The sequence below is a fragment of the Aquila chrysaetos genome, chromosome 4 (assembly GCF_900496995.4).
Source record: "Aquila chrysaetos chrysaetos chromosome 4, bAquChr1.4, whole genome shotgun sequence".
In the NCBI taxonomy this organism is placed as follows: Eukaryota; Metazoa; Chordata; class Aves; order Accipitriformes; family Accipitridae; genus Aquila; species Aquila chrysaetos.
Window position 1 is genome coordinate 32,000,562 of NC_044007.1, and position 18,405 is coordinate 32,018,966.

The window sequence follows — 18,405 nt, forward strand, 5'->3', positions numbered from 1 at the left end:
TGAAAGACCTCTGCTGAGATCTTCCCAGAGATGCCATGCCGAGGGGCCATTGTCCAGTTGAACCAGCTAGCTGGGTTTGCAGAGCGGTGACTGCAAGTCGTCTACTGGCATGCACAGCATATCCAGAATATAGAGCATGGAGTCGTTTCTTTGAGACTTAAACATTGCAAGCAAATTTTGAAGATGCATGCATTCAATAATTAGTATTAATATTTGGTAATTGTTACTAATTGGTGTCTGATTACCTTAGAAGTCATGTCATGTACTTTTCTGTAAGGAACTTACTATGGCTGTTTATGGGATGGGAAGGGAAGCTGCCATACTTTCACAGCGTCATCCCTTTGTTCATGTGGTGGAGAGAAAAAGGCTCAAATATCTTTGAGACATTTTTGTTTAGACCTGAAAATGGTGTATGGGAAGGACCATGGATTCCCAGTGTTGCTCGCTGTCTTACCCAGTAGTCTTAGTAACACCTCCCTGTCCCGTTTTAACATCTATGCTTCTTCTGCCAGTTAGTGCAGAATTACAGATGTCACAAGTTGGTCGTTGTTTTATTTGGGGTACAACAGGTACCTGGATGGGTACTGAATTTCAAATGTGGGAGTGAAAGTTTCTGTCATTCATCTGGATAGATGCTGTATAATTCAGAAACACCTTAGGCTGGTGCTGGGGTACACGGTTTTTGTAGATGCATTCTATTTAGTCAGATAAGCACTGATGTACACGTGATGATGAAAGCATAGAAACTTCTTGCTGACTCCAGTTCTTGCTGCCTAACACCGTATTGTGAATCCTGGCAACATAAATGTTTAGATTTGTATTTTAATATCTAGAAAATATATTCTATGGATCGTTTTGTATATTCAGTGAAATAAGGGTTTTGTCCTAGTCTGGTTGAAAATGAATACTACATTACTGTACATTAATGTGTACTATATATTGTAAAGAATACATACAGTGACCTTAAAATGCATTATCTTCTGTATTGTTAAGAGAGCAGCAGTTTACAAATGCTTAGAGTGATTAGATTGACATGGTTTATGTGTAATGAGCAACCACTGGTGAAGCGAGTAATTAAATGCAAAGTATACTTGAAAATGTAATAATACATTGAAATTCAGGGCAGATTATTTCCAAGCATCATTACGAGAATCTGTCTTATCTCTTTGTATTCCAGTATGAATAGAGATTTCTGGCGAAATGGAAATTCAATGCATTCTTTCCTTCCAGTGAGGATGCCGTTTGGGGATGGCAAAAATTAGAGCCTTTTTACGTAAAAAAAACTCTGTTACAGGAACTTGAACTGGAAATACTGTACGAAGTAGTACAAATAAACCAAAACCTTTGTCCTTCCGGGGATTTAATTTAAATATTTTTTACTTGCATGATGTTATCTTGGTAATAAGTTTGGTGTTTCTCATTGCTGCTTGTTGTATTTTGCTGTGAACTTTACTCCTGATTTCTTTCTTGCTCAGAAAAGTGGCTTATTCCTGTCCCTAGAGCATAGCCTAGCTGTTCAGACTGGCCTGAAAAGAGTCTTGCAGTTATTGAGCTCTTGTTTTGGCTGAACTTTTGAAATGTGTATCATCTTAAATATATACATTTCATTATTGTTTTCCATTAATATGCTAGGCTGAAATATACTGATTCCTTCTTTTGCTTCCCCCATTGAGCTGCGTATTTGTTCTGTAGTGGATCAAAAATGTTGCTAAAGCCTTGTTTAAAAAAAAAAATCCTGTGACTTTTGTGTTCTTACCAGATGGAAGTTTTATTGGCAGTCCCTAACACTTAGCATGCTTACATCTATTTCAGAAAATGGAAAGAGATGATCACAAAGTCAGAATGAAAAAATTGTTTATAAAGAACAACGGAGTTATATGGCAGGTTGGCTGGTGCTAAACTGTCTTGTAGCTATTGGTGTTTTTTTAATTGGTGTTTAATCAAAAGTTTTTTGATGGAATTACACCAACTGATTACATAGTAAATCAGATGAAAATCAGAAATCCTCATCCTGAACTGTGTCTTCTTTAACAGCTGTATAGTGTTAATATTGCACAATTAAGTTAAAATTATTTATCTGTTGACAATGCAAATTGATCCAGAATTGGAGCAGTGTGTTGGGTGACTGTTGTTGGGGTGGGGGTTTTTCGTATGTGTTTTTAAATTAGCATATTCCCTCCCTCTCCTGCCTCCCCCCCCAGTCTGGAAAGCAGCCAGTGTGGCTTGTGAGGAATATTGTTGTTTTTGGAATGAAGTGACACTGGGGTTGAGTCCAGTTATGGTGGCCTGTGGCTGAAGTAAAGGAAGTACAGCTTTACGGGTTGAGGGAGAAAAGGAAGTTTGTACAAAAATGGAAAGGTGGCAATGGCATCAGGATTATTAAGATAAGCATATTAAGTTTTTTTTAAGCAGCTAGTTTCCCAAAGCATATTCCCACTAGCGTGGGTTTTTTTACAGGGAGTTTTGGACGCAGTCAGCTTTTGTACGGATACTTCCCTCCACCCTTGTAAAGTATTTTTAGTGGTTTTTAGAGGTACTTTAATGCTGTCGTTGTAAAATGAGCTCTTTTATCTGTACGAACAAAACATAATGGCACAAAATAGGCCATAGTCGCGAGATTATTTAATTTATCCCGGCCTCTAGGCTTCAAACTGTGCACGGAGGGGACGTTCTCAGGCACCTCAGTCCTTCCAGAATCCCAGTAGGCAGCGTGAGGAGAAATAGGAGTTAGCCGGTGTCCCCCCAGAAGATCAGGGGAGCCTGCGGTGCTCTCACTGCCGTCCCGCTGCCTGAGAGCGTGACGCAGGCCGCGCCGCGCCTCCGTTCGCTGCCCTGCTCCTTGGCAGGCAGACGCAGTCACACGTGCGGCCACATCTTCTTCGGCTGACGTACATCGGCGTAGCTCTGTCGAGGACGACGCTGCGTCGCGTTACAGGGTCGGAGGCAGTGCCGCTCGGGTGAGGGCTGCGCTGCGCTGGGCAGCTGCCTTCTGCCTCTGCGCTTCGTCACAGCGAGCGCCCGCTGCCCGACTCCTCGTCGGTAAATCAGCCCCCGAATTGTTTATGACGCCGTCGGCAAAGCAGGCGTGGTGTGTGGCGTGGCGAGTCTTTCAGTGGCTTTTTCAGTTGCCACCTGTCTGTGTAGACCATTACTGTTAAAAATGAGGTCTGTCCTCCTGGTGTGCCCACCTGGATCCACAGCTGCTGCACAAAAAAATAGGAAGTTTGAAAGAACGTAGGTGGGAGTCAGTTTTTACATTTGAAGGCATATTTCTGTAGGTTTGGGTCACATACAGGTAAATGATGCTAATATTCTTGGGAGTTTAATGCTTGCCATTGTATAGCAAACACAGACATCTTGATGCCTGTTAAATGCTAGTGAACTATTTGAAAATAAGTAACTTCAGTTTTTAGGCAGCAATGCACCAGAAGCAAGGGAAGATGCTAAAGCCCAGTCAGGTTGTACTCAAGAGATGACATATATAGTCTGTCAAGTGTAAGTCTCTGCATTTGCATATAAATATGATAGGTCTGCTTATTCTAGTGTTTGCTGATCCTTTGACTAGGCGGTTCAATACTTGAGCTGTCTGTTTGATCAATAATTTTTTTGCTGTTCAGGGCAAAATCCAAGCTGAAATTTAACTGAAATTGGAGAAGACTGAAGTTTGGTTGCAACGTGAGCATCTTATCAGGATGTGCTTTTCGGCATAACAAAAATTGACTGCGGATAAGTTAGGGCCTGAATTACTGGAAAATTGCAGTCTGTACATCCTCTGTAAAGAAGAAAGAAAAATTTCTCTAAATTCCTCAAAATTTGTGTGGATGTTGAGCATGCTTTAATTTGGGCAGGACTTCCGTTGCAATGCATGGTCTTGATTGGGGCGTGTGGAGTTCAGGACTAGCAACCTGGTTATAACAAGATACCACCAAATACAAGTTTCTATAGGCTGGTTAAGACAGCTTTTGGTATGAAAAAATATTGATACACTGCTGAAAATATTAACTGTGGTAATCATTTAGCTGTCATGTGGAGTATTAAACTTCATCACTTAAATAATAAAAATGAGTCAAACAAGAACTTAACTTAAAAGTAAAACCCTCAACCTAAATATATACCATTGACACCTTCAAAACAGAAACTAAAATGCTTTCCTTTTTTTGTTTAGTAAAGTTTCTGCTTAGAAACCAAAGCAAGAAATTACTTTCAATTTTTGCAGGAAGATTACCAAACTCCCTGGTTGGAGCGGCACCTGTCTCAACCTGCCGGAGTAGGGCTGCCACAGCACCGTGCGAGCGAGAATATTTCAAAATGAGCAAGGGAAGACCACTCTGTGACCCAGCTTTTGAAGAAGTTAATGGAAGTGGTCATGCTATGAGGTGTTGACAACTCGGAGGAGAGTGAGGGGAAGGCCAGTGCTTGCTGAGAAGCAGTGGAAGGAGTAAAGCCAGATCAGACCCCAAGTGTGGGGCAGTGACAGAGCTGGGCTCCATGGGGGAAAGGTGCAGGTAATACCGAGCTGTCGTTTCCAGGCGGCAGCGTATCAAAAGTTTCCCTTGCCCAAAGCTGATGGGAGGGAAGTTGTCAAAGGCAGATGAGGGTAACTGCAGACAGAAACAAAGCTAGTTTTTAAAATTTGCAAATGGTTTATAACTCCTGTTTCTGTGACTGAACTTCCAAGCAACGTTCGTTGCCCGAGGCCAGGTTGCAAAGGACTCGGTTGAAAGTAAGCTGAAGGTTGCTAATGGCTTAAGGGTGAAAATATGCAATTAATTGCATAGAAAAAGAGCCTATTAAAAAACGGCTTGTATGAGCAATGATTAATCAAGTGTATGGAAAAAACTGTAAGTTTTTATCCGCAGTTGATAGTGGAGGCAATAAGGTGGCAAATATGGAGGTATGATGATAAGAAAAGCCAAACCATTAGGGAACAACATGATCGTGGAGTTTGAGAACAACTAAGGAGAGAGAAAAGCGAAGTATTGGAAGTAAGCTGAAATAAACTGATGTTACAGTGTTAACATCTGGCTGTCTGTGAGACAGGCTGCATCTGCTTGGACTAGACCTTCCACGATATTTTTGCTGAAACATGTTATGGACTTAGAGGACCACCACAAGCCTCAAAGTGGTTAAAAGAATATGAAGGATCTTTGGCAACAAAAAAAAGTTCCTGATTAGATATGACAGAACAGTTAACTTATCTAGAAAGATATATTGGAAGTTGTCTGTGTTACCTCCAAACTGTGATTGACGGTGAAGCAGAGCTTGAAAGCAGAGGGGTCCTGGTAGTTAACGTGTTTGCCACAAAGCAAGGAACCTGATCAGTCAAGTGACTGTGGCCCTCGGCGCTCCCCACATCAATGGCTGCTTGCGTAGGTGGTTGGATTTCCAGCAAAAGACCCCATACCCTTCCAGATAGGGCAGGTGTCTCAAGCGGAAATAGCTCCCGTAGACATGGATGAATTAAAATAGAAGAACTGCCTGTAGAGCAGGAGAAAGATACCGGAGAGTGGCCACCAAGGGAAACTCTTCGCTTTCTCTCATGATCACCTGCTTTTAAAGCAGAAAAGATTCTTTATCTGCAGTTGCTCTCAAGGGAAAGTTTAGAAAGAGGTTAATATTTCCGAACATCTGTTGAAAACAGAAGGAGAGGAAGAGGGTTAGTCTGAGCATTGGATATGGTCTTCTGCTGTTTCTGGCCATTTAGCCAAAGGACCTGAACTGCTTGGCGGCAGCTCTGCAACCTGAGCGCTTGCTTCTGTGGGTTTTGTCATTCCTCACTACCATACGCTTGCACAGGGCTGGCTATTAATTATGGCGCATTGACACATGAAAACCAAGCTGTTATCTGAATATATCTGAACTGGATGTGAATAATTTTGATCTGTATGATTAGATTATCTGGTATCACAGTACAAGTATTCTGCTCTTTATGTTTTAGGCTTTATTTGTACAGCTGTGGTCTGAGTCTGCAACCTTTTGTCGTTACTATTTAGGTCTGTAAAGAAAACTTAATAATATATGGCACAATATGTTTGCTAAAACTGAGTAAAATATTACAGTTCCACAAATTGAGGGAAAAAAACAGGTTTTTTTCCTTTGGTAAAATGATGGATTTATTGGGTTAAAAAAGATAAAAATCATCCAGATGAATACCTTGTTCAGTCTGGCATTGGAGAGTAGGGAAGGAGGGAGGCTGCTCCTCTCCCATGCTTTCTCCAATAAGGGTTATGCAGAGCAAGGAGGAAACTGCTGAGTCCTGCCTCGTACGTTTGTGCACCAGCACCCTACCGTGCACAGAGGGTGTAGCTGCTTTTGCCCTGTGCAGCACCATCCTCTGCACCAGATAGGGTGGAAATCCTGGGAAGAGAGAAAAAGATGTGTGGTCATGCAATGGAGGAAGTGGAATTCAAGTCGTATACGTACCTTCGTTTGGCATTATGTAATTTCTAGGGGCTGGATATTGGAACTTGGCTGTTTTCAGGCTTTTTCTTTTTTTTTTTTTTTTTTTTTTGCTTTAGTGCATCACTTCTAAGTCAATTTTGGTGAAAATTGAAGGCAACTCAGCGTCTCTTAAGATCTTCAGACCCTCAGAAAAGGGCTTACTGTAAATCTAAGTTTTTAAAGAATTAATCATTAAATCAGAATTAAATTTATATTGTTTATATGTCTTCAAATTCTGTGTGACCACATGCTGACTGTTTTGTCTTCCATTCAGATTTTCTTGGTAATGTGTCATCTGTTTGTGTGTGAAGATGTGTAAAATGACTAATTCTTCCTACTTTTTACATTCATAAAGTAACAATTCTGGTTTTGCTCTTGAAGGAACTGCTAAAAGCCCTTCTGTGGAAACGCTAGAATGAGACAATTAAATCATAGGTCCTAAGTGTTTATGTGTTAGTGATGACATGTACTTTACCAAACAGAACAAAATTACCTTGGCAAGATTGACTTTCCTGTGAACTTATAATAGTTTGCAGCATTTTTATACTTGCCAAGGTTTGAAAGCTATAAAAGGGGAGATTTGTGAGGAGAGAAATATATTTTTATTTATCTTTGTTCATAAATATATACACATACATATTCATTAATTTTTTTGGACGATGAAAAGGAGGAGGAGTAAGCTGGAAGAGTTTACACAGGAATTCCAGCTTATTGGTGCTGTTACTATCTGAGGGTGACACACCCTGGATTTCTCCACTGTAAAGATCATCGATAATTTACAAGTATATAAAATCCAGTTTGCAAGTCCTAGAAGGCTTCTGGATTTCTCCAGGGTGCTGCGTGTGGCATGGAGTACCTCTGCTCAAGGTGGGACAAGCAGACATTTTGTTGGGATGTATTTTGCTCGGCTGTTTGGGTTGCGTGGAGGGGTTGCCACCCTAGTGCATCTCCTGGACTTACGGAAAGTCAGTAGTTGAAGCTCCTGATATTAAAAACACAGATATCTAGAAATTACTCTGTTAGCAGATGCTTCTGGTAGGCTTTGTCTCTTCCACATGTGTTTGTAGGGACACGAGGAAGCTAACCGGCTGAGGGCTGGAGGAGCTCGGCCGATGTACGGTGGGACGAGAGGCTCGTGACAGCCTGTGAGATGGGTCAGCCCCCCTGAAGCTGGCGAAGCCTAGCTCGCCAGGGAATTGTATTTCAGAGGAAAATGAAGATACTGGGTTTTGTTTTGCTTGCTGGGGAGGCGGAGTGGCTTGGTTCTGTTGGCTTTCCATGCTCTTCACTGCAAGCCTGCAGTAGTTTGCTTTATAAACACCAACACGTTGTATTCCAGAGAGGTAGGGTATTTGTTAAGATACCTATTTGCTTGGGAAGTCTTTGCTTATGGGAAGCGGCAGGCCTGAAGATCTGGGAAGCGCTGGCAGCCAAAGAGGCAACCTGACACTGCTTCTGTGCGTGTCCATGGTCCTCACCACTGGCTGTCGGTGGTGGAGCTGGCCGGGCTCTTTGTGAAGATCCTGCCGGCATCACTTGCTCCCCTTTGCCTTCTGGCAGCTGAGTTGGATCATAGCGAATTATTTTTATGCTCATCAAGAAACCCTCTTTACAAATACAACTGTTAAAGAACCCAGTAAGTGGCTGTCAGAAGCGCTTTGATTTCTTGGTTGCCTTTTATCTGGATAAATTCTGCCTTTTTTCCTGGAATTTTAGGAGGAGGGCAGCTAGGATTTCTTTCGCGTAGTTATGCAGTGCAGGTGTAGCTACATTAAATACATGTGTGTATACTGTGGTTTCTGATACTCCAATTCGCATACCTTTTTGATTTAGCATTAAGAGGTAACCGATTGCTTTATCAAATGGTCAAGAATTGCTTATTTTCCTGGATAGTCTTCAACACTGTTGAGAAATTAATGGCAGTTTCAGACTTTATGAAGGGCAAAGAAATGGTATTCTCCGTTTCAAAGAACTAATTAGAAGTAAATGCCTGTGGGTATTGGATTCCCCCTCTTACATTTTAGGAGAATTAGATGAAAATTTAATAATTGCTTTTAATTTTACAGGCAGCCAGCATCAAGCGTGAAATGACCTTCTCTGCATTTCAACAGGACGATGTAAAAAGTGACATCAGTCAAAAACTGCCAGACCAACAGTTTCTCCTGTTCACCACAAAGGAGGAAGATTTAAAAACAGCAGAGACCAAAAAACCAAACAGAGCTCATGAGTATGAAAAGGAAAACACTCGCTCTGTTTGTCTTCTGGAACAGAAGCGCAAGGTTGTTTCTTCAAATATTGATGTGCCTCCAGCAAGGTAAGGAAAGTTGGGGGTTTTTGTGGTGTTTTGTTTTAAGCTTTTTTTTTTTCTCCCTCTTTTTTTTAAATAGGATATTAGAGGCAAATTTGGTAAGCAGTATAATGAACTGATAAGACTAGTATTCGTCTCTAAGCAGTCCAAAGTCAATTACAACTGCACTACTTGAGAGATCTGATAGAAAGTTGAAAACACTAGTAGCAGAAACTGGGACCATCTGCAGCGTAGGACTTTGTATTGCTTTTGCAATGTTTTTGCTTTTCTGACATGCTGCAACTGAGGTACTCCCAGAAGAGGACGTGTCTTAAAAGGAAGAGATTGTTGACCCAGTTTTACCCTGAGAAGTAATCTTCTAAATTAGACACAGAGTCATCTTACCTGCTAGCAATTGTTTGTTTGGTTTGTTGTTTTGGTTTTTTTTTACTGTTATACCTGCAGCCACTTTATACTCATGCAGTGACTTACGCTGCATAGTGAGGATGTAGTATCTTATGTTCTGTTATATCCCTGGATAGGTATAGAGCTGAATCATAATGTGGTCTATGAAATTAATTAATAGAAAAAAGTAGTGAGGAAAAGCCAAGGCAGGGAAATAAAATTTGTACAGAATGTGGATTTGGGGATTTTGGTATTGCTTTTTAATTTGTTATCCCTTGAGGATCTGTTGTGAATGCACGTAAATGTTTGTGTCTTCAGCATTCGCATCTGGGCAGTTACACTTTTAATTATAAACTATTTCTAGGGAATTATTTTGAGAAAAATAATTGTTCTTTATCTGAGACTTGACGTATATCACAGCAAGAAATTCAGGGTTTATTTGTCTATTTTCTTCCTTCCTGCTATTTAAGTGGAATAATAGTGAGAGAAGGAAGAACCGAGAATTTCATACTGGCTAGTGATTTAAAGAGAAGGGGCTTGAAAATACAGAGTCTAGAACCTTGAACTTTGGGGAAGGACTTCACTTTGAGAGGGAAAGGGAATGACTCCTCTAGGAAATGCTGAACGTTATTATAAAAGAAACATATCCAGTAATGCTAAACACGCACTTGTATCAATGGTGGAAAACTGACAACAAATTGGATATTCTGCATTGCAAGATGACAAGTGCTTTTTCTTTTTGTTGTTTGTGATTTCATGTTGGCATCAGTCTGTCTGCAAAGATTTTTTCCTTAACCTGCCTGATAAATTCACTTGCACATAATATTCAGTGAAACACCTTCCAAGTTTATAGTGCCACTTAAAAAATATGTAGTCAAACTGGATGTTTTGTTGTTTTTTGATTTGTTTGCTTTCTAAAAGCCAACATAAACCAGCAGGTTCTGCCACATCATCCAGAACAGGATGACTGTCATTTTCCTCTGGCTCTCATAGATGACACTTGTGAAAACTGCAAAGTTCACGAGCATTTTGACAGGATTTTTTTCCCCCCACACATATCTAGTAAAAAGCTATGCGTTAAAAGCTTGAAAATGTTAGGATACTTATTTGAGATTTTCACCAGTAATCAACCTTGTTATGGCTGAGTGCCCTTCTCATTCATGCTTATGTGTCTCAAAGCATATAGGATCATCAGAAAATGCAGGTCAGCAGGGACCTCAGGAAGTCACCTAGTCCAACCTCCTGCTCAAACTATATGTTAGCATTTTCATTTTAGAATTCAGGCAGCCAAGGTACAGGATTTACGTGCCTCTCTGTGTGGCCTCATGCAGATAATCCACCTGAAGGAGGAGTCGGGCTCCCTTTTCTGTAACTGCAAGATCATCCCTCCTTGGAGGGATGGACATTTTTTCCCCAACAAGGTGGAAAAGAGAGTGAATAAACATCTTTAATGCCACCTTAAGACTAATTGTGACACCAGTTGTGAGCACAAGATACTTAAGATGATAGGAAATATGTTCATTTGCAAAGGTATCTTCTAAAATTGTTCATTGTTCCTGTATTTTGTTGTGAACAGATAAATGATCATATCTTGTTGCATGTTTTCAGACATGCAGGTTGAGCGGTGCTACATTAGCAGAATTAGAGAACAAAGTAGAAAACAAACCTAGAGTTTAAATTTGGTAGTATGATAAACATCTCAGTCACTATTGCTATAGTTTTGAGGACAAGTTTAAGTTTCCCTTTTAATCTGAGGTGATTTATTGCACCATTTGTCCACATGGAACAGGATGAGCACTAAAACCTTTGCTTGGAGATCTTACTAAATACTTGTTGTTGTATTGAGGGGAATGCCACATCTCTCTTCCTCTTCAGCACGGTTTGATCTCTTAAGTCATATTCTCTGAGAAGTGAGAGTCTAGGCATTTGATGTTCTCCTGCCTCTTTATAAGTCCCTTCCAGTCTTCTGTCTAGGACTGTGCTGATGGAGTTGCGTGTTCCCCAAAGGTGAATTCCTTCTCTGTTCTCCTCCTGCCAGGACTTGTTGGGTCGACTGTCCTCTCCTCTGATGAGAACATCCATCCACCTTTGCAGCTTGCTTTCTTTGCCTTCACACATGATGTGTTGTATCCAGTTGTGAAGGGTAATCTTGAATTGATCAGATGATGTTTACAAATGCATGGGAGAAAGAAGGAGTTTAATATGATCTTCAGTTTCTTATTGCTACATAATCCCTCTTTACAAAAAACTTTCAGCTATCATTTTGAAGCAGAAAAATGCTGTGGAAATGAAGCTTGCTTTTTTTTTTTTTTTTTTTTTTAAACCTTAGTGGAGCTGAGAAGGCTACCCACTTTACTTCAGATGCCAAGGTAAAGGGTAATGTTAAAATTTGCTGTATCCTACTCAGGAAAACAGGAAAATATGTAAGGGATTTTGAGACAGAAGTTTATCATACTGCAGAATCCTTATTAATAAGGACATATGAGTATCTCCGTAAGAGCTCTGAAAAAGTGTGTGCAAAAGAGCTGGTAACATGGATAAGTATACTTCACTTTGACCACAAAATGAAACAAAGTCCATCCCATTTTACCTGTTTTTAAAGATCTCAATGAATAAGAATGAAAATCTTTGTGAGGCGTTGTATCCGAAATAGCTGACAGTTCAGAAGACACCAGCATAATAATTGTTGCTTCTGAGGCATTCAGCCGCAGGGCTTTCGTTATTACTTAATAGACTCTGAAATTTTAGAAATGTGAAAATATCTTAACTGAGTCCCTGATGTTTCAGGTGATTGGTACTCAGGTGCAATGAAATTACAGTAGATGGAACTGTAGAGCAGGGACAGGCTGGTGGCTGTCTCACGTGCACATTTGGGAAAATGGGAAACTAATGGAAATTGTGGACACTTCAGAATTGTGTTTGTTAATGAAATCTGGAAAGAAGGGGTAGATCTAATTAATTAATACAACAACAAAAGAACCTGAACCCACACCTTCCACGCTCCAGGCAAGTACGTAACTGTTGGGCTAATTAGATCTAACTGATAGTCCAACAGTTACGCATTTGCCTGGAGCATGGAGGGTTGTGGGTTCAGGGTCTTTTTTTGTTGTATTTGGAGCAAGGACCTGAACTAGGGTTTGTGGTGTACAAGGGAGGTGTCTTAACCATCAAAGTCCTGGCATATTCAAGGTGCTTCACAGGGCAGCTCTTCAAAGTAATAGTGTCAGCTTAAATGTAGCAGACCTGGAATAAATATTTTATTGCATGCAGGAGAATTTTAATATTGAAATTAAATTAAATTTTAAAGTTCATTGCTTACATTTGCTATTTCGTCTTGCAAAAATACTGCAGACCTTTCTACGTTATGTGCTGTACTGGAAGTGTCTTTTGGATTAAAATAGGAGGAGACCATGACTACTTCTTACTGATTTTTTTGTTTTGGAATGCAAAAACGAAATGAGAGGTTAACAGTATTAAGTCTTTCCCTTTTCAGATTTCTTCATTTGGTCATTTTGAACAAAATTTGTATGAGTTAAATAGCTTTCCTACTTCTGAAACTCAGATGAGCATAAATGAAACTGTTCAGCTTGAGTAGATGAATTATTTAATATAATAAGGAAATTTGAATTCCTTACTTTCCCTTTAAAGTTTAAATTTATCGGTAGTTTTGGTGCATAAAGGACTGCTGTCTTGGAGAAAGGGGCCTGACCACTCAACTATAAACTGCAGTTATCTCTGAGTATTGAGTTGTTATCTGTACAACAGAGGAGAATATGCTTTATAAAGATTGACCTCCAGTTCAAACACGAGTGATCAAACACAGCCCAGATCCCTAGGATCTGAGTAGTGAAAGGTCATTTTCTAAAAAGAGAGTGGTGTCACTGAGGGACTATTCGCCTTGTCTTGTGGGCAGAAGCAAGCACAGGTCTACCAGTGTTTGAGGCAGCTACATCTGTAGAGGTCAGATGTAATCAAAGATGATGTCCCCAGTGGGCAGCGGCGCGGAAGTTAAGAGAGCCTTTTTGCTCATTTGTATTTTCATCAGTTACTTACCATAATGCATACTTACTCCCAAAGCAAGTCAACAAGAAAGGTGAGAAAAAGCCTGGGCTGCTGATACGGTGGGTTTGAGTCATGATGTAGGGACCCAGTGCAGGTCAGGCACATGGGGAATGGCTTCTGCCTCTTGGAGGATGAGGATGGAAGGGCGGGCAATGGAGAGCAAGGGGTGAAGTTTCCTTTTTTTGAGTAAAATGTGAGAATAAATGTCTGGAAGTAGTGATGGGGTTAAAGGTCCTTTTAGACAGAAGTGTTTTGACCACCTGTAGCTGGAAACCCTTCAAAATTTACATGCATTAGTGTCAGAAGTGGTGTCCTTTCTGGTGTTCCAGAAAGGAGTAACTGGAAACATCCGGAAGGTTAAGAGAATCAAAGAAGGAACTAGGCAGGCATCACTCCTACCCCTCTGATTCGTGGGAGTGTTTGAATAGTTTTGCTTTTGTTAGCCTCTTGCTAGATGACCTCAAAATACTGTGAAATTTGTTATTATCCCCTTGCCACATCATCCTCCTTTTCCCCAGTCCTCCTGTATCCTATCTTCTCTAAAAAACCAAAAGAAATATAAACTTTTTAACTGCCTTTTTCTACATTAAGTTTGTGCTCTTAAAGGACAAGCCAAAGCTAAACCTCAGCTGCTTAAGCACTTCCTATACTGTGAAAATAGCTACTGTGCAATAAAACCTTCTAGTTCCTGTGCCCTTCTGGTTCACTGCTATTAAGCAGGGACATTTGCCATGATAATAATATATTGGATTTTGCTATCTTCTGTTTCTTTCATATAAAAAAATAGTTGCTCAATTACTGCGAAATTAATTTTTATTCATGTACCTATACTTTATCTACTAATTAGTTTATAATTTAATGGAAGAATATGTGAAATAATTGAAATAAAGTAAATGAAAGGTCTCTAGGAGTTCTCACCCCCATTGCCTCTGTAGGTCCTTCTAGAATAGCTACAGAAAACTGGGGCAAAATGAATTGTAGCTGTGTTTTCTGACCATCATTATAAAGAAACAGTATAGGCAGTGCTGCATTTTCATCCCTAAATGATTTTCTTGCCTGGTCTCTCCAGGATCGTAGCTCTGGGCAGCCTTCTGATTAGTGAATATGTTGTTGATCCGTAAGGCCTGCTGGGCATGATTGATTATGCACCGTGCATTTTAGTGGAAACATTTGCATATTTTCATAGCCAAAACTCTCCAGGAGCCTGACTGCAAGATCAAAAGCAGTATCTGCTTAACTATGATATCCTCACTAGGAGGACTTCCCAATCTGCTTGCAGAGGGAAGAACCTGATGATCAAGTTGTGCTTTTCTGTTTATGCAGAGGTGATGTTTATTCGGAGATTGTCTTCTGTTATTCTTCTTCATCTGTTTTAGAAGGCTCCTCAGTTCTCCTTGGGGGGGTGCTCCTTTCCTGTATCTCTCACAGTTTTGGCAGAGGGGATTTATGGAGCAGCTTCAGAGGGCATCAACTATTTGCTGGCTGCTGAGGCTTTTCAGTCAAATTGGATGAAAACAAAAGGCCAAGAAACCAGGCTGTGCTTCAGATTTACTGACTATAGCTCTGCGAGCTTCTGAGCTCTCTAGCTTTCCTTCTAGCCCCAAAGCACTTTTCTCCCAAGTTTTTTCACCATCCTATAGGTTGAGTGCTCCTGTTTCTTACGTTTCATTTTCTGTGCATCCATGATAGTTAGAAACTTTGAAAATGTGGTTGGGTTTTATGTAACGAGAATTACTCCCAGAGTTATTCACGTATTTCAGGGCTTCTGTAAAAACGTTGGTAGATGGCAATACCATGCGTTTAAAAGCAGTTTCTCCAAATATACACACCAGCTAATTATTGAAGTCATAAACTGTTGCTTTGTTTTGCTAGACTTCTTTAGTTAAATATGTGTGCAGCTTGATTGGATTTTACCCAAGCAGTCATTAGAGCTTGATTATGTTTAATATTGATGGTAAACTGCTCGTCATGGTCTGCTGCTAAAAGGTGTGGTGCCTTCTAGGATCTAACTGTTAATGGGAAAAAGAGGCTTATCCGAAGAGCAATCAGAGAATCGGTCTGTTAGCACATTTTGAAGTAAAAAACTATATATTTCTTGATACTGTTTTCTAATACTAAATTTTCTTTGCGTTCTAGAAGGTCTGTATACGTGCTTTAAGCTCTAGATGCCTCTGATCTGCCTGCAGCATGCAAAAGCGGTGTAGCAGAAACTTTTTTGAAAAGTGTAGGTTAAATTGCAAATGAAAACTCTGCAGGTAGCTACCGCAGAGCCAAACCAGAACTCCAGAAGTCACCTTTCTCATTTAACTGGCACGTCATCTTCCAGATTACTTGCCTGGGTGTGCATAGTGTTTGTTGCCACGATAGCTGAATCAGCTTCTCACGATGCTGAGACAGATGATAGCATTTGTGACAGCTTGCAAACTGTTGAAAAATCACCTTTGAAGTGGTGAGATGGATCAAGTCTTGAGAGCGCTCAGGAACAGAGGACACACTCAGTAGGACTGTCCCATTCAAAGGGTCACGGACCATAGGGGTGGTTGAGCTTGCTCTAAATAAGATTGAATTTCATAGCTGGGTGATACAGACTCGGGCATTAGCATTCAGAAGTCCGCACTGCCAGAGAGCAACAGCGATATGTTGGATTAGGATCATTTGTTGAAAAAGGTGTAACATCCCCTGCTGTAGAAAAAATTTACTTTGAAAGTGTGCTTAATGTATCCTTATTTTTCAGTGGATTTTTGTCAGTTGCCCCATTTTTCTCCTTTGTGTTGTACTGTGTGCATATCTGAGAGTTTTGAGATGCCTCATGCTTAACTGTATTACTGACATCCCCACAACAATCATGTTCAATCAGTTGCAGCTTGTAGAGGAACCAGTTATGTGACTAGCACAATTTATCCTTTCATCACCAGTCTTAGATATGCTGGCTAGCCTATCCAGCAGGATTTTGCCAACATAATATTCTTGTTGAAGTGTGAATTTTGGATGAGTTAGCATTACTCTTGAGTTGTTTTTTTTTTTTTTTCCCAGTAACATACAAAGCAGAGGGAATATGAATCTCATTAATAAAGCAAAGTGCTTTTTCTGTTCTTTACTCATTTTGCATTTGATAGTGATTTTCACACAATTTGGTATAATGGCAGCTACATGTGGTTGTGGTCTTTGAGCCTGGCTTACTATACTTGATCCTGTGAGAGCAGGATGCTATTTAAGAATGATGGACCTACCAAGAATACAGATGAAGTTTACTTCTAATGAATAAGTGGCTTTCTGTTTGGTGGGGCTTTTTGTAGCAACTGGTCATCACATAGACCTCTTAGTTCATTGTTCCTGGGTTTCCATAATTTTCAAATTTCACCCTGTCTTCTGGTCTGTGCAGTAGTATTAATATTAGGAAAGGGAACTTCTAACACCAGCTGGTGTCTTTAACCATCTGGATTTTTGGCCAGTGTTATTGTCCAGTTTTTAAACTGTGGACTTGCAATGGCATTCCCAGGGAATGAAATGCCAGTGAAAAAAAAAAGTGTGAAAATTTGATTGTGCGGTTAAATGTGGTAATGCTAAGTTGTCCTACTGCCTGATATTGGAGTCTGTATTATTTTAGGTAATTATTATTTTCAAAAGATTTTGCTTGTGCGTGTATGCATACATATGCACATACATATGTATATATATGCATATAAATAAGTTTCCCATTTCTCTGGAAAATCCCATATTCAGAGCACTGCTGAGAAAGATTTGTCTTCATCTATAGAAGTAAACTACTTCTCTTTAAAATCTTCTTTCACTGGTAGCCAAGACAAAAGGCTAAATAATTTTATCTGTGTGATGGAAGTTGCCAACGGACAATGATCTCATTACCAGGCAACTTTCAATGAATTCTCTAATGTGGCATAGAGGAAAAATGTGTCCTTAATCTGCAGTGACCATTAGGCGCTGCTTCTTGAAGTGCTGCATTCAGTCAGCATTGCTGCTTTATCTGTTAGCCATTGATGTGAATGCACGGCTTGTTCTCAGCTCTTCAGTTCCCTTAAAAAATGGAGTGTAATTTCAAAACACTCTTCAACAGCAGGCAATATTCAATAAGAGTAATTTCTTTGTGGTTTGTGTTAACTGTGGCACAAAAAAAATTCCTCTTGAAATGCCATCTGTGCTGAGAAAAAGAAAAAGTCAATGGGTACGTAGTTTTTAACTTGTGTATCTGTGAAATGTGCAAGAATGGGCTACCATGTATATGGTTACATGGATTACATACATCATAGCTGTGTTCATAGCTATAATTTTTTTTAAATGCTATAAAATTAAAATATTCTAGTTTATGCAGTGGTATTTGATGTTGCATCATTGAGGTCAGCAAAGACACGAAGCCTGCCTTTCTGAGAGAAATTGTATCGCTGATTGTTGTTTGTAAAATATTTTTAGAAATTTCTGTCTTAACTCCTTTAGCATCATCTCCATGAAAACATTCATTTTACACATTTTTAAAAAAAAGAGGACGTAAGAAAGTGTGACTTTTCTCCATTTATAGTAATATGCTTGCATTATGTGTACAAAGGTTTTTAAGTGTTTTGTTTGTATCCCTAAGACAGCTACACTACAATGAAACTCATCTAACCCTATTTTTTTATGCGGTACATAAAGTGTGTAATTGGTTTCTATAGATGAAGGGCTATTTTAAGATGCCTGTTATTAATTTCTGTAAGACAGATTTTCTAATCTCTATTATATGGTGGTATATAGGCCTCAGATACCTGTTCTGCCTATTACTGCTTCAGTTTTTGTGACAACAGGAGCATTGTCAAAGGATGGAACACTTAATCACTTTGAAATATCAATATCTAGATTAGGATATGTACATAAATTAGATTTTTCCAATGGGTTACTTTTATTTGAAGGAGAACCACATCTTCTTATGGTTTTGGTAACCTGCACGGTTTAATGTAAGCTCCAACTCTTCCATTTTTACTCCCTGATCATTTGGGGAAAACGGTGGAACAGAACTGTTGGTAGATACACAAGGTCTGCATGAAGCAGCTACAATTTTTGCTAAGTTGCTAGTCTTTCCAAATAAAATATCCATTGACTTTGTTAATGAAGCACTCGATGGCAGTGTATTGCACTGGACGTGTACTGCATGTGACTTGCAGCATAGCTTTTGTTCCCTGTGGAAAGCCTAGCTCCATACGTGGCTGAATGGCTGCTTTTTG

General features: G+C 39.8%; 1 protein-coding gene across 2 annotated transcripts in view; it reads left to right on the plus strand.

Moving 5' to 3' along the window:
- Nucleotides 1–18,405, plus strand: part of LOC115340206 (zinc finger protein 704-like) — a 111,332-nt gene that overhangs the window by 11,993 nt on the left and 80,934 nt on the right. For both annotated transcript variants that reach the window (XM_030011404.2, XR_005932192.1), the window contains one exon: nucleotides 8,508–8,755. In XM_030011404.2, coding sequence (XP_029867264.1) covers nucleotides 8,529–8,755 — 227 coding nt within the window. In that variant the 5' untranslated portion in view covers nucleotides 8,508–8,528. Of the gene's footprint in view, nucleotides 1–8,507; nucleotides 8,756–18,405 lie in introns of those variants that run through there.